The sequence below is a fragment of the Podarcis melisellensis genome (assembly GCF_964234715.1).
Source record: "Podarcis melisellensis genome assembly, chromosome: 10".
Lineage (NCBI taxonomy): Eukaryota > Metazoa > Chordata > Lepidosauria > Squamata > Lacertidae > Podarcis > Podarcis melisellensis.
Genome location: NC_138542.1, coordinates 1,621,145 through 1,638,072, shown reverse-complemented (window position 1 = coordinate 1,638,072; position 16,928 = coordinate 1,621,145). Strand labels below are relative to the sequence as shown.

General features: G+C 42.7%; 1 protein-coding gene across 4 annotated transcripts in view; it reads right to left on the bottom strand.

Moving 5' to 3' along the window:
• Window positions 1–1,119: 1,119 nt before the first annotated feature.
• Window positions 1,120–16,928, bottom strand: part of CDC123 (cell division cycle 123) — a 46,275-nt gene continuing 30,466 nt past the window's right edge. For 3 of the 4 annotated variants that reach the window (XM_081927860.1, XM_081927861.1, XM_081927859.1), the window contains 3 exons: window positions 13,043–13,171; window positions 5,389–5,526; window positions 1,120–1,322 (listed from right to left, as the gene is read on the bottom strand). In XM_081927860.1, coding sequence (XP_081783986.1) covers window positions 1,290–1,322; window positions 5,389–5,526; window positions 13,043–13,171 — 300 coding nt within the window. In that variant the 3' untranslated portion in view covers window positions 1,120–1,289. The remainder of the gene's footprint in view (window positions 1,323–5,388; window positions 5,527–13,042; window positions 13,172–16,928) is intronic. The other variant, XM_081927862.1, reaches the window with a different exon arrangement.

Genomic DNA, 16,928 nt, shown 5'->3' with positions numbered 1-16,928 from the left:
GAAGTGGAAAGGGAAGTGGAACCACGGCCCACTGCAAGAGGCAAAAGCAGCAGGACCTGGGCTAGTGGGGAGAAAGCTGAGCTGACTCACACCAAAGGCAGCAAACTACTTACGGGAGAAACTCCCTCTGAGGTCAATGGCTTTGCTCGCTTCCCATCTCCCAAGTCATGGGAGCCCTCTGCTCTAGCCACCTTCCGGGCAAAACAGGAAAACTCTTTGAGACTTAAGGTCAGCACATTGCTACAGTGGCTGCCAGTTTCGTATTCAGAAGGTCTGCCTGCGTGTGCTACCAGCCCCAGTATAGAGGTGTTAATTTTAGTTTATAAAACCCTGAACCACTTAGGAACAGGTTACCTTCAAGATCACCTTGCCACCCCCCACCCCCACCCCCCGCTATGCCTTAGGCCTGATTTGAACATTCAACAAATGGGAGTTGCTGGCAGTGCTCATTCTAAGGCATGAAGCTGCCAACAACAGGGCTTTCACTGTGATCATGCCAGCTTTGTAGAACATGGCTCCACTGACAATTAGCCTTTTTCTATTTCAGATGCCTGCTGAAACCTTTTGTCAACTGACATATTATTTGTTATGCTTGTAGCACTGTTATAATGAAGGGGTTTTACACATTGTATTTATGATGATTTTTATGTATTTGTTACATATTTTGTTCACTGCTTAGATATTTTTATGAACAAGTGGCCAATAAACTAGAATACAGTGGTACCTTGGTTTGCGAACTTAATCCGTTCTGGAAGTCTGTTCTTAAACCAAAGCGTTCTTAAACCAAGGTGTGCTTTCCCATAGCAGCGGGAAACTCAATTTACAAATGGAACACACTCAACAGGAAGCGAAGCATGTTCTTATTCCAAGGCAAAGTTCACAAACCTACTTCTGGGTTTGCAGCATTCTTAATCCAAGTTGTTCATAAACTAAGCTGTTCTTAAACCAAGGTACCACTGCATAAATAAATAGTTTTAGAGGATAGCACTACAGCAAAAAACAACAACAACAGATCTCTTGGTTGTAGCGAGTTGTGAAATAAAAAGTTGTCATCAAGGGAAAGGGGAGACCCAGCAATGTTAAGCGAGAACCAGCTGTCTCCCTTGTAATACTGCAAAGTCAGCTTAAAACAGATTTATTCAATGAAGTGCCCACACAAGATCAGAATCATCACGGGGTTGTGGGAATAATATTAAAGAGCTAATGTTCTCAGAGCTTGTGGTGTCAAAAATGCTATCTTTCCCCATGAAGTTGTGGCCTTGTTTCTTATTCCAATTTCGCCCCACGTTTCATGATTCTTCATCATCTTGCTGATTTCGTTTCTGTTAGGATAACCAAGAAAATGAAATTATATTGAATTCAATGCTACAACTATTTTCCAGAGGAGACAACACATTTCCCACTGCCTACATTCCCCGAGGGAGAGAAGAGGGCAGGAGAGCTGAAACGGATGGAAGGAGAGCAAAAGAGCCCTCTGCAGCCGAGCCCTTGGGCAAGAGCAAGCGGCCCCTTCCCCTGGCTGCCTGCCTGCCTGCCTGGGCAGGGAGGAAAAGGCTAAGGAAAAAAGGCGGTGGCTGAAGGAGGGAATGGCCTGTCCACTCTTGGTTCTGATCCTGCCCACCACCAGCATGTGGCCCCCAAAGGAGCACAGCTCTCTAGAGGGGGGGGGGAGGTTTCCCATCCCCCTTCTAAAGCCACAGAGACAGGAGTATTTGGACACGTTACTTTTAAATGTTTTGCATAATTCAATATTAGCAATGCTCACTAAAATCTACATAATTCAAGAGAGGAGAATCAATTATCAGAAAGAACTAACATCAAAGGGCTTTTTAAAAAAGACTAAATAAAGACCTCTCTTTTAAAGCAGGGAACTGCAGGGGAACGGAACACTCATAATAATGACTTCCTGGTTAAGTGACATCACACTTGAAGCTCTTCCATGCTCAATCTAACACTCTCTTCTTCTTCTTCCTGAACTGATGGGTGCATCATTAAATGCACATGCTGTTTAGTGACCCACTCTCCCCACCCCCGCCACCCCCCACAGCATGTTCTGCAGGGACATAATGAATAGTTCAGTTGAGATTGCTAATGCATCAATGGCCTTGTCGGGTTAATCCAGCCGTTGCATGGAATGGCCTGTCCCAATTTTCATGATGTGACCTTAATAACAAAGGTCACTTTGTAACTCAGCTCCAGTCCTTTCAACTCTTATGAAAGCACTCGGGGGGGGGGGGAGATCAGCAGGGAAGCTTGCAGCTTTTTTGATAACCCGACAAGCTACCTTCACAAGCTTTGGAACTAAAGATTTCATGACACATCGGAGGCTTTTAAGCTAAACCCTGTGTTCTACCACTAAGAGATCTTCTGTAAAGCCTGAAGGCATGTCCTGTTATTAGATCAAGACTAGATTTAACAAGTGTACAGTACAAAATATACAACCTTAAGTAAATGGATGTTCTTTTGGAACAATACTTCAGATGGATAAATTTCTTTTGGATTAGCTAATATCCCCCCACCTCCACCTGCAACCACCAACGACTGAACAACAAGAAAGCACTCAATGAAATGCTTTTGATAAGATTTCACTCAATGCTGTTGCCAATAGTTATTTAGCCTTTTCCTTCTGCCTGAGGAGTGATATGATTAACCTTGTTAGAATGGCAGGAAATTGACTGATTAAAAATGAAAGCCTCAACGTCTTCCTCTGTGTGATCAATATGCCTAATTTGCTGAGAAAAGCTGGAAACCAGTTACCAAATAGCCAGCCTAAGCTTGCAGTCATTCTAAGCACAGAAGCACAAAGTAGTTTTTGAGACTTGAAAGTAGTTTGAGGAAAACTTAAGCATAGGGTTGCCATACATCCAGGAATTCCCAGACATGTCCTCTTTGGGGGATCCTACATGCCCACCCGGGGAGAATTTTACATTTTAAAGCAAATGTCTTGGATTTTTTTTTTAAAAAAAGAAGTGTGTGGGCAGCTCTGGTTCAGGCTCAGGCATAAGCAGCTTGGGCTCGGCGGTGGCAGTGGCGAAGGGGCTATCAGGCGATTGCCCTTGAAATATGGCAACCCTACTTAAGCATAAACACACCTACATTCTCCCAACTTGCCCCTGGAAAGACAGCTTATGAATGGGTTTTTGGGGGAAACAATCAAATTATATTCCCATATTATCTCCCTTGAAGAGGCACAAGTAGGTGAACCCTCCTTCAAATCACATTCACCTCTAAGGAAAATCTAAAGTGTTTCTCTAATGTGATTAAGTAATGTAGTTTCTACTTTTTTATTCACAGCCATGAAGTAACAATGCTGTACAAGGGGAGAAAGTGGTGGGGAAGAGTAAAAAGTTTTTAACCTCATAAAAACAAAAACAACAGGAGAAATGTCATTTTCAGCATCTCAGTCTGTATCAGACCAAAAAGAACTCCCTGTAATATTCATTTGAAGAATCTCAAGGGCTGTCACATGGAAGAGGGAACAAGCTTGTTTTCTCCTGCCCGTGGCTTCAAGTTACACGGAAGGAGATTCTGACTCAACATCAGGAAGAACTTTCTGACAGTAAGAGCTGTTTGACAGTGGAACGGTCTCCCTCCGGAGATCGTGGATTCTCCTTCCTTGGAGCTTTTTAAACAGTGGCTGGATAGCCATATGTCTTGGAAGCTTTAGCTGAAATTCCTGCATTGCAGGGGGTTGGACTAGATGCCCCTTGGGGTCCCTTCCAACTCTATGATTCTATGTTTTGTTTTACTTATTTACTTGATTTTATCTTTAATTTTATTCTGTGAACCACCCTGAGATCTTATGATGAAGGGTGGTATAGAAATCTAATAAACAAACAAACAAACAAAAATAGCCCTGGCTTTTTTGCTGCTGCATCACGCTGCTGACCCAGGTTAAGCTTGTGTTCTACTAAGACCCCCAGATCCTTTTCACATGTACTACTGGCAATCCAGGTGTCCCACATCTAAAAATTCAGGACTATCCAAATAAATAGATTGGCAATAGTCATGGAATTCTCCGTCACTATATGAAACAATGGCCACAAGGATTAGACAGTTTCAAAAAAGGAACTGACAGATACAAAGAGGTTAAGTCTGTCAACTGTTTTTAGACATTGTAGTAAACAGAACCTCCAGATACTGAGACATATACTTAAGGCTGGAGACAATCAAGAGGGGAGGGCTGTCACTTTCAAACTACGCTTGTGACCTTGCAAAGGCCCTCCTTATGTAAGGAAATGTGCCTTTGCAGCAGCTTAATGAACACCACTTCAGAACTGTTGCTCTGAAATGTAGCCTTAATATATTCATAATCATTTAAGTAGGCATTTAAAGACTCCATTCCTGGCTACAAAAAAGCCAGCAAATTGTGGGTACTAAATATGTATCCCTTTATTGAAATGGGCTACTAAAACCTATATGACTCCTATATACAAAGATGGTATATAGTGACTAAATATTTGCATTTGTCATTTTGCCTGATCATCATGGTGTTTATTTTAAAAAGTTTGGAAACACTGGATGGCACAATTCAGTTAAAAGTGCTGGAGAGACAGAAAGTCTGCCCAGAGCTTAGGATCTACTTTTGGATTGTGAACCTAAAATTTAAAATGTCACGGCACCCAACATCACTGTAGCAACTGGGTTGGAGAAGTTGTGCTTGCCAAAATTCTTCCCTCTACACAAAATGACTCTTGTCCCTTATTACCCCAAGCAACCAGTACTAAAAAGACCAGGAAAGGCAGAATCTAAATGAAAACAGAGAGACCCTGTAAGAGTTTACCAAATATATGATGAAATATAAAAATTCACCTAGAAACTGATATACCTTATTGGTCCAAATATAAGCCACACTTTTCCCCCAAATTCGGGCTGTGAAAAGTTAAAGTGCGGCTTATATTTGTGACCTTACCACATGCCCCCCCCCCCGAGAGCAGCCCAGGAGTGCGTGGCAGTGGCGCACAGCCCGCCTGCCCACTACTCCCAAGCCTCCCCCGGAGCCGGCTTGGGAAGGTTGTGCCTGGAGTGCCAGGAGGCGGGCTGCACCCGCAAATCAGCCTTGAATTTTAAAGGTGTGGCTTATTTGCGCCTGCGTCTTATATTCGGGCCAATACAGTGCTGTAAAAAATAAAAGAGCTGAAAACAATTTTGATTGAGTCTCACATCACTTGATCACTGAGCACCATGTGGAAATTAGTCTACAAATAACCTCAACAAATCGACCTCCACCAACAAAACCATTGTATTATCCACCAGGTGGGAAGGAGACCAACATGAGAAATAAAATGACACATACAGATGTGAACTAACCTCTGAACCAAATAAGTGCCTGTTTGCAGTTACCTTAGAAACTTAAAGATATGCTCCTCAGTTAGGAAACTTACTTACCAGTTTGAGCAGGTCAATTAATTTGTGAACATCTTCCCCAGTGGAAAGGTCTACAAAATCTTTGGGCAGCCTGTAGCTGAGATACGGGCTAGGCTGAACCGTAAGGTTGCTGTTTGTACAACGGAATGATGGATAGTCCTAATAAGGGGAGGCAATAAGCAAGAGATGTCAATTTGAAATCACCATTGTGTGTACCTAATTAGCGCAGTATATTTCAAATAATTGACCCCCCCCCCAAAGCCTCAAAAGGATCACATTGGGAAGGATCACTCACTTGGTATTTCTACTTTATCAATGGCTTTTTAATACACATTTTAAATTGTATTTTCCAAATGTACATTGTATTAGGAAAAAGCCTCAAAATATTGTAGAAGAGTTAAGACATTTCTGAAGGACAAAAACAACTGACTTTCCAGGAGGGCCATTGGAAGACTGGAGTTCACTGAGGTGGCCTGCTGGCAGGTTCTATTACATAAATGCTCTGTTGCCCTTTGTTTGGCAAGCTGGGTGAAGGTGGTCTTGGCCTAGGGGCCTCCCGTTGCCCCTTTTTGCTATTAGTGGGAATCAGTACTCTTGCTACATAAGCTCTCAAATACTGATAAAATAAAATGGAACAGGAAATATCAACAGTTCAATTAGAAGACCCGATATTATAAAAGAAGCATCCACTAAGAAACAGAAGACTGTTAAATGTACAGTGAGAAAGTTCATGCATAAAGGTGATGCTTGAAGACTAATGTTACATGTAGAGGCTTTTGTTTTGCCTGGAAAGTGCAAAAAAGCTCAGGGTGACGAGCAACTTGAAAAGCAGAGCTGTCACCAGGAAGGCCTTCTTCAGATTAATCTTGCCTTTCATTTCCAGCTCCCTGAAGTCCAGAACACCAGTGTATATATGCAGAAGTTCAAAAAGGAAATTTATGAAAGATACTCCCTCACAACTCCAGCTGCTCAAAATGTAGCAGTGGGAATGAAAGATCAAGGGCCCATTTTATTTGGCTGGAAGTGAACCTACTAAATTGTGAATGAAGAAGAGGCAAAAAAAGATCAGCTTCATTTGCAAGGATTTTTTTTTTAAATGTAGGTAGACACACAGATATAACACACTAAGAATACTTGGACCTTTAGGTTTTGTATGTGCATGCACCCCATTAATTGACACCCTTACTGTCAGTAGTCCCATCAGCCCCCTTCATGGATCACTGCCTTGCCGTGGCGAAGGGGCTAGAATAACTCGGAGAAGCTATGAGCTATGCCATGCAGGGCCACCCAAAATGGACAGGTCATAGTGGAGAGTTTTGACCAAACGTGATCCACCTGGAGGAGGAACCGGCAAGCCACTCCAGTATCCCTGCCAAGAAAACTCCATGGACAAAGACAACAGGCATATAAAGTTATGACGCTGGAAGATGAGCCCCTCAGATCGGAAGAAGTCCAACATGCTACTGAGGAAGAGCGGAGGACAAGTACAAGTAGATTCAGAGCTTTTGAAGCGGCTGGGCCAAAGCCGAAAGGTTGCTCAGTTGCGGATATGCCTGGAAGCAAAAGGAAAGTCCAATGCTGTAAAGAAAAATATTGCATAGGAACCTGGAATGTAAGAACCACGAACCTGGGTAAGTTGGATGTGGTCAAAAATGAGATGGCAAGAATAAATAGACAGGAATGGGCGAATTCAGTTCGGATGACCATCATATCTACTACTGCGGGCAAGAATCCCGTAAAAAAAATGTAGGGGTCAGATGGGATTACCATGAGGAATTATAAAATATACCTCAAGCCATCGTGTCCACGATGAAGACATTGTGTTGACTGGGTTTGATATATTGACAATAATTTCTGATTAAATCCCATAAGATTCTACATTCATGCCCTTTTCATGCCCTTTTGACTCTACTGCCCATTTCTCTCTCCTCATGTCACGTACGCAGCAGTTGCTTCACCAGGCAGGCGTCCTGGGCCATAAAGATATTGGGCAGGCTCCTTTGAAGTAGTTTCTTATATATTAATCTTAGGATGTTAATCTTAGGACCAGGAAACAGGTTTCACATTAAGGTGATAATGGTCACTGTCCTCCTGGCCATCCTCCTTATCATGTGTACTGATTGTTTATGTCCTCCGGGGTTGCTGTATTCGCTCCTTTGTAGTATTCATTCATTTACCCCAAAAGTATGCATGGATAATTAGTGTTTATAGTTTAACTTTGTCCCCACTTGAGGTTTGTTTGAATGCTCAGAAGAAATCTGATTGGTTCTTACGAACACTCTGTAAAAAGCTTTTTTGTGAATAAAAACGGCCTGGGCAAGGGGGCTGGAGATCGGACAAGCACAGAGAAACACGATTATACGCACCCTTCCCAGAGTCTTGCTGGTTCAAGCCTCTGTGTGTATTCTTATTAATCTGAGTTCAATCCTTCCTTTACTTTGCAAACGCAACAAGAAATGGAATGGCCCTCATAGTCAACAAAAGAGTGGCGAAAGCTGTACAGGGATGCAATCTCAAAAATGATAGAATGATCTCAATATGAATCCAAGGCAGACCTTTTAATATCACAGTAATCCAAGTTTATGCACAACTGGTGCTGAAGAAACTGAAATTGACCAATTCTATGAAGACTTACAACACCTTATAGAAGTGACACCAAAGAAGGATGTTCTTCTCATTATAGGGGATTGGAATGCTAAAGTAGGGAATCAAGAGATAAAAGGAACAACTGGCAAGTTTGGCCTTGGGGATCAAAACGAAGCAGGGCAAAGGCTAATAGAATTCTGTTAAGAGAACAAGCTGGTCATCACAAACACGCTTTTCCAACAACACAAAAATTGACTCTACACATGGACACTACCAGATGGGCAGCATCGAAATCAGATTGATTATATTCTCTGCAGCCAAAAATGGAGAAGCTCTATACAGTCAGCAAAAACAAGACCTGGAGCTGACTGTGGCTCAGATCATCAGCTTCTTATAGCAAAATTCAAGCTTAAACTGAAGTAGGAAAAACCACTGGGCCGGTAAGATACAATCCCTTATGAATACACAGTGGAAGTGAGGAACAGGTTTAAGGATTTAGATTTGGTGGACAGGGTGCCTGAAGAACTATGGGTGGAGGCTTGCAACATTATACAGGAGGCAGCAACGAAAACCATTCCAATGAAAAGGAAATGCAAGAAAGCAAAGTGGCTGTCCAATGAGGCCTTACAAATAGCAGGGGAGAGAAGGCAAGCAAAATGCGAGGGTGATGGTGAAAGATACAGGAAATTGAATGCAGATTTCCAAAGAATAGCAAGGAGAGACAAGAAGACCTTCTTAAACGAACAATGCAAAGAAATAGAGGAAAACAACAGAATGGGAAGAACCAGAGATCTGTTCAAGAAAATTGGAGATAATAAAGGAACATTTCGTTCAGAGATTACCATAATAAAGGACAAAAGTGGTAAGGACCTAACAGAAGCAGAAGACATCAAGAAGAGGTGGCAAGAATACACAGAGGAACTATACCAGAAAGAAATGGATGTCTCGTATACCCCAGGTAGTGTGGTTGCTGACCTTGAGCCAGACATCCTGGAGAGTGAGGCCAATGGGCCTTAGAAAGCACTGCAAATAACAAGGCCAGTGGAAGTGATGATATTCCAGCTGAACTATTTAAAATTTTATTTTTTTTTAATATAATTTTTATTAAGATTTTCCAAATTAAAAACAAATTAGATCCAATTCATACACTTTCTTCCAAAACCAAAGCCAGGACTTCCCCTTCCCGCCCCCAATTGCGTTCCAAATCTTCCGAATAAGCAATTAAATTCAACAAGTTTTTATCCCATGACTCACTTAACATCAATAACCCAATTTTTCCAAATTCCCATCCCCTAAGATCGATTTTTTCCCTTCCACGAGTTCCCCCTTTCAAAATTTTATAAAAAAAAAAAGAAAGATATAAAGATAAAAAAAATAATTTTACAACCTTTGGATTCCAAATTTCCCTCCCCCCTTTCTCTGTTGTGTTCCTTCTATCCCTTCATCCTAATGTCTTCCTGAAGTTCCTACCCGCTTAATCCATATCCCTCTAGTAGTTTGCCAGTCATATTTAATTACAAATGTCCGATCTTGGAAGGAGTCTGTCTCAAAAAGGGGCCCATTTTTTCTATCCAGATTTTTATATCCAGGGGTAAGAAACTCCCATTTAATTTCCATAAGCTTGTCAAATCTGGATGTCCCAAATGTTCCCAATTCTGTCCAGTTCATGATGTTTCCATATTCTTGTCATTCTCTCTCCTCCTTCTGTTTCCCTGTTTTCCCGCAAAAATGTTCTTTTTCCATGACCTTCTTATTTTCTGCAGAGGCTTGTTATTCAGAAGCAAAACATTATGTCATGTCCCTTTCGTTTTCCAACTAAAGAATCCATTGTTTCCTGTAGTTTGTAGCCCTCTGTAGACAAAACAATGTTCCATTTCTGCAGTTCCCAAGAGATTAAAAGTTACAACTGTTCAGGTTTCCTGAGAAAAACACATGCAATGTCGCTCAGCTCCTCTAGGTGGATCGCAATAACTAAGTTCCCTTCCAGATCAAATCCATTAGTCCAAGTAGTTTGTAAATCCTTATTTGAAACAATTTGTATACAATTTAAAACAAATGTAACCGGCAAAGTCCTCAAAGCAAAGTCCCTGCTTTATTCTTCCGTTTTGACAGCCTTTGACAGCTGTCAAAACTCCCGATGCTCTTCCCCAGGTAGTTTCGCGGAACACTCCAGGGATTCCGGGGGGGGGGGGTTGTTTTTTTTAATACAAATTCCACTTTTCTCCTCCAGCACAGTCTTATAGTTTTCCCTCGCAAAGTTGCTAATTCATGAAGATAGAGATACGCTCGATCTTAGTCGTTAAGTCCTTTGTTTTGGCTCTTCTACAATTAAGGGGTAGGCTGACTTCCTTTTTTCCACCTCCCCCGTTCGCTCCAGATTTTAAAAATTTATCCCTCTTTTTTAATCCATAATCCAATTACTCACGGGTTCTTCTTTTAGATCCAGATTTTCAATAGAAGAAGTCAGCGCTCTCCGCCGGATGGCATGCGGCTGCGCTCGGCAGGGATAGCAGAGAACTCAAAGCACCACGCTTCTCCCCGGCGCCCGATCCGTAGCCTTTAAAAAGGCTCCTTCACGAGCCGGGAGGGCGCTAACGGTGCCAGCCGAGTCTCCATGTCCACGGCCTCACTCTGGCTGTGGTTTTTGAGGGTCCCCGCATCGCCGGTGCGGTAGGACCCAGCCCCTGCCGAGCAGGCTCCCTCCGGAGCTCGGAGGGAGCCCGCCATTCGGCGATGGCGCCGACCCGGAAGTCTGAACTATTTAAAATTTTAAAAGATGATGCTGTTAAGGTGCTACACTCAATATGCCAGCAAGTTTGGAAAACTCAGCAGTGGCCAGAGGATTGGAGAAGATCAGTCTACATCCCAATCCCAAAGAAGGGCAGTGCTAAAGAATGCTCCAACTACCGCACAATTGCACTCATTTCACACGCTAGCAAGGTTATGCTTAAAATTCTACAAGGAAGGCTCAAGCAGTATGTGGACCGAGAACTCCCAGAAGTGCAAGCTGGATTTAGAAGTGGCAGAGGAACCAGAGACCAAATTGCAAACATGTGCTGGATTATGGAGAAAGCTAGAGAGTTCCAGAAAAACATCTACTTCTGTTTTTTTTAAATAATATTTATTACTTTTGAACCTTACAAAAAGAAAAAGAGATGAGAAAAGACGAAGAGAAAAGGCAAAAAAGAAAAAAAAGAATAAAAAGATACAGTACAATATATAAACAATACAAAACACAACCTTAACACATTAAAATAAACAAAACAAAACAAAAATTTTTAAATACATACATCATGCCATTTCAATACCCTATCTTTCATTCCCTTGTTTCATCGACCTCCTCTCACCTCCCTTTTTGTATTCTACTTCTATTTCAGCAATTCCTTTCCATCTTTCTCTATTTTTTGTCATATAAACAATTAACATATTTTTAACCTTATTTTCCATTTATACCACAATGCTTAATTAAGCTTAACTCCTTATAACATTTCTACTAAAGCCATATAATTTCATTCCAACATTTTTCTAACACTCATTAATTTTACAATATTTCTATAAATAAACTTTGAACTTTTTTCCAATCTTCTTCCACCATCTCTTCTCCCTGGTCTCGGATTCTGCCAGTCATTTCCATCAATTCCATATAGTCCATCAACCTGGTGATCTTCTGTCCGAGGCTCTTAACTCTTTTCCAAGTCCCTTCTGCAGATCTTCTTCATATTTATACATGCACTTTATTTTGTCTTCTGCTTCATTGACTATGCAAAAGCCTTTGACTGTGTCGACCACAGCAAACTATGGCAAGTTCTTAAAAAAATGGGAGTGCCTGATCACCTCATCTCTCTCCTGAGAAATCTCTATGTGAGACAAGAAACTACAGTTAGAACTGGATATGGAACAACTGATTGGTTCAAAATTGGGAAAGGAGTACGACAAGGCTGTATATTGTCTCCCTGCTTATTTAACTTGTATGCAGAATTCATCATGCGAAAGGCTGGGCTGGATGAATCCCTAGCCGGAATTAAGATTGCCAGAAGAAATATCAAGAACCTCAGATATGCAAATGACACAACCTTGATGGCAGAAAGTGAGGAGGAATTAAAGAACCTTTTAATGAGGGTGAAAGAGGAGAGCGCAAAATATGGTCTGAAGCTCAACATCAAAAAAACGAAGATCATGGCCACTGGGCCCATCACCTCCTGGCAAATAGAAGGGGAAGAAATGGAGGCAGTGAGAGATTTTACTTTCTTGGGCTCCATGATCACTGCAGATGGTGACAGCAGCCATGAAATTAAAAGACGCCTGCTTCTTGGGAGAAAAGCAATGACAAACCTAGACAGCATCTTAAAAAGCAGAGATATCACCTTGCTGACAAAGGTCCGTAGAGTTAAAGCTATGGTTTTCCCAGTGGTGATGTATGGAAGTGAGAGCTGGACCATAAGGAAGGCTGATCGCCGAAGAATTGATGCTTTTGAATTATGGTCTGGAGAAGACTCTGAGTGCTCACTGGAAGGACAGATCCTGAAGCTGAGACTCCAAGACTTTGACCACCTCATGAGATGAAAAGACTCCCTGGAAGAGAAGAACCTGATGTTGGGAGAGATGGAGGGCCCAAGGAGAAGGGACAGAGGACGAGATGGTTGGATAGTGCTCTCAAAGCTACCATCATGAGTTTGACCAAACTGCGGGAGGCAGTGGAAGACAGGAGTGCCTGGTGTGCTCTGGTCCATGGGGTCACGAAGAGGCAGACACGACTAAACAACAACAACAACAGTCCCATCAGCGCATACACCTGGAACTGGTAATGCAGCAAGATGGCCCTGCCAGAGGATGCTTGCAGATAGATGAATCACTTTGAAAAGCAAACCTATGAGCAGAAAACAGACTCTGCCCAGCAGCACTTATTATCTCTGCGGTTCAAAATCAATGGAAAGTCCATGTATTCATTTAAACAAGACACAATAGCTTCCATAGATGTATGAACAGAGCATAATGAATCCTTGCATCCAGGTACATATACAGAAGCCAGGAAGACCTGCTTAATTATATTTCCAGTCACATTCCATGTGTTCCCCCCCCCATCTGTTACCTGTTCCATGGCTCCACCTTCACTCTCGTCATCTTTCAAACCATTTCCAGATCTCAGCTCCTCCCACATAAATAGTAGAGAATCTGTTACCTCGCCAAATGGATTAAAATCAATTAACCACACTCTACCCTGCAGAAGAAAAATGGTAGAAGCAAAATATAAATCTATTTATATAGGACAACATGAAGAAAGCCTTTTAAATGGAATGTTGACCCACATGCTTTCGCTAATTTTCATGTGGGGTTCAGTTCATTAACACAATGGCTATCTGATCTGGTGGGGTGGAAGCAAGGCTGGTTAAGGAGGTCAGGAAACCACCCATTAACAATTAAAACATATGTGGAGGTTGACTTATGGAAGATTGACCTATTGGTGTCTATGAGCCATGACAGCTAAATAGCATCTGGATAGCAGGTGCTAATACCAAACAATGAGGGGTGGCTGCTACCTGTGAGCCAGGCTTATTAAGAGAACTTCCACAGGGATGCCTTCCAAACGTTGTGGACTTCAACTCCTATCATGACTGACCATTTAGCATGCTGGCAGAGGCGAATGGGAGCTGCAGGCCACAAAATCCTGAGGGCACTACCCTGGCTGCCCCTGTCCTTAAAGTATCTGACTGGACACTGCTGGAGGCAGAATATTGTGGCTTCAGCCTGATCTAGCAAGACAATTCTTGCCTATATCACAAAATGGCAAGCCACTGTCTTTTGCAGCCTTTCCATGCATGCATGTACTAGACGTGAAAGGGTGCTGTCACTTAAATAAATCAGGCAAAGTCCACATTTTGGATCCCTGTTGTACTGGTAAAACAAGATAAAGCTAACCCACAAACTGAAACTAACACGAGGACAAATAAAAGAGGATGTGGCTCTCCTTTATTACATACACAGCCCAACAAGACAACAACCCACCATACAGCCACACAGATTGACCTTGACACAACAACTCCTCCTGCCCCTCACACATGCAAACAAATCTCACTGCAGTCAGCTGAAAGCAAGCAATCACAGACCCCAACCTCTCTTAAGCCAAAGAAAACAAATACATGAATAGAAAGAAAGCCTGCCCATGTGATGCTGACACAAAAACCTCACACTTTCACCATGCAGACTACTGCCTGCTTCTCCCTCCGCTCTCCCCCCCTCCCGCCTTATACTGTATACAACATTAAAGTCTCACATCAAACATAACTGATCAATAGAAAGGACTTTATGATATGAAAGTAGAGACAATGTTCCTACTATTGTAACCCAAGAAAATCCTTAATAAAAACAATTTAAAGAAAAGATAAAAACCAATTTGGTCACAAAAAGAATCAGCGGCTAGCAAATTTTGACCCTTTAGTGTGAAAGGTCTTGTCTTAAGCTTGATGAAGTGCAAAGTGTTAAAACAGCTGCATGCAGTTTGCCCCTCTAAACCATTCTAGAGGCTTTGGCAGGAAGATTTCTACATAATTTAGAACGTGGGTAGGCAGGCCACTCTTCCCAGTGTTCATGACTATGCCAAAGTTTTGCCAGCACACATCATTTAAACTTATCTCTGCTGCCACAACAGATTTCTTCCTTTTAAATGAAAACTGGGATGCTCAGGATTCTAAGGGGAGGAAGCCACACAAAATAGCATCAGTCCGTGCACAGTTATGACTGTCTACTCAGGCAGATGGAAGCTCCAGTATCAAAGATCACTTACAGAGAAGTTCTACAGTTCCAACCACAATGTTTCTCCAATTCCTATCCGTACCTTCCTTTGGAACATTCCTTTGGTGGCCTTGAACGATTGCCAATACTTCAGAACAAACAAACAAGGTTCAGCAAGATTGCCCAGCTGAGAGTGCTGAACAGCTCAGACTCACTGGAACAACTCTGGGGTTGAGGCAAATGTCAAAAATGCTTTTAAATGTTTTAAAATGTTTTAAAATAGTTTTTAATTTGTGGCATTTTAAATTACAGTTTTATGGTCTGGTTTTTGCTATGGGGGTGAATTAAACGATTAGTTGGGGTTGGGGATTAGTTTAATTTTCAGTATAACTGCGAATTGTGTTTTGTTTTGGTTTTTTTTAAAATTAGTTTCTATCGTTTTATTTAGTTTGTATTTGGTCCCTGGAAAAGACCCTGATGTTGGGAAGGAAGGATAACAACAGGAAGATTTAAAGTAGGAACTATTGGAAACTCAAGTAGTAGAAACATAAGATGATTAGAACCCCACTGAACTTGAAGCATGGGAAGCCCCCCCCCAAAAAAAATATGATTTGGCAGAATATTTGGACTATATGATATGTATTTGTATAATTTGGAATACTTAATGTGATTTGATTGGATTGTTAAAATGGAAAATTTAATAAAAATTATTTTTTTAAAAAGGAAGGAAAAGACCCTGATGTTGGGAAAGATTGAGGGCACAAGGAGAAGGGGACGAGGACCAGATGGTTGGACAGTGTTCTCAAAGGTACGAACATGAGTTTGACCAAACTGCGGGAAGCAGTGGAAGACAGGAAGGCCTGGCGTGCTCTGGTCCAGGGGATCACGAAAAGTCTGACATGACTAAACAACATCAACAAATTTGGTTCTTGAAGGGAGAGGGTCAGGGCTGCCTGGAAGTGGGCCCCAGCCAACAGAATGACTGGTGCAGGTTCCACGTGGGGTGGGATGCACTGGGACATCTGATCTCAGTGATCACGAATAAGAGGAGTTACGCCAGGACCAGACCATGTCATTACCGAGGAGGCAGGTTTAGTTGTTATTGGAGGACTATCCCTGCCTCCGGGTCTGGTCTTGACCAGAAGGATACTGGAATCAGCAAGGGAGACCCACATGACCTGAAGGTGCTGCTGTGCAATGCCAGATCAATGATTCACAAGACCACTGCCATCCATGACTTTATCGTGGATGGAGGACGTGACACGACATGTGTAACAGAGATTTGGTTGAATGAAGCAGATGGGCCTGTTCTTGCCACTGCATGTCCACCAGGTTTCTCTTCTGCACAGGTCATGTGGGTGGGGAGGGGGGTTTGCAGTGATTTTTAGGAAGTCATTAGCTTACACCAGGCATCCTATTGGGAAGACCCAGTTTTCTTAGAGCTGGTTCTGGAAGTTGGGCAATAGGGGCAGTCAGGATTCCTTTTGGTGTACCAACCTCCACGCTGCACAAAGGATTCCCTGGCCAAGCTGCTTCAGGTCATGACAGATGTTCTCCTGGAGGGCGAGGGCGGGAGAGTGCTAGAGTCCTGTCTAGTCAAGTTGCATGGGATCAATTCCAATCTGTTACCTCTGAGGATGTGGACAGGCTGCTTGGACGAGTGAAACCAACCACCTGTCTCCTTGATCCTTGCCCATCCTGGCCCATAAAAGCAAGCTGGGAAGTACTGGGTGATGGACTCTGTGGGGTGGTGAATGCATCCCTCTGTGAGGGAGCCTTCCCAGACCCACTAAAAGAGGGGGGGTTGGGCTGAAAGTTCATCAGTATGCGAATGATACCCAGCTCAACCTCTCATTTAAATCAGAACCAGTGACGGCTCTGAAGGTCCTGAGTGAGTGTCTGGAGGTGGTTGGAGAATAGATGGCGGCTAAAAGATTGAGGTTGAATCCTGACAAGACAGAAGTCCTGTTTTCGGGGGATGGGGCGGGCAGGTGTGGGGGGCTCCCTGGTCCTCAATGGGGTAACTGTGCCCTTGAAGGACCAGGTGCACAGCCCAGGAGTCATTTTGGACTCACAGCTGTTAATGGAGGCACATGTCAATTCTGTGTCTACCAGCTCAGTCCGGTACACAGGCTGAGACCTTACGTGCCCACAGACTGTCTCACCAGAGTGGTGCATGCTCTAGTTATCTCCTGCTTGGACTACTGCAATGTGCTCTACGTGGGGCCACCTTTGAAGGTGACCCA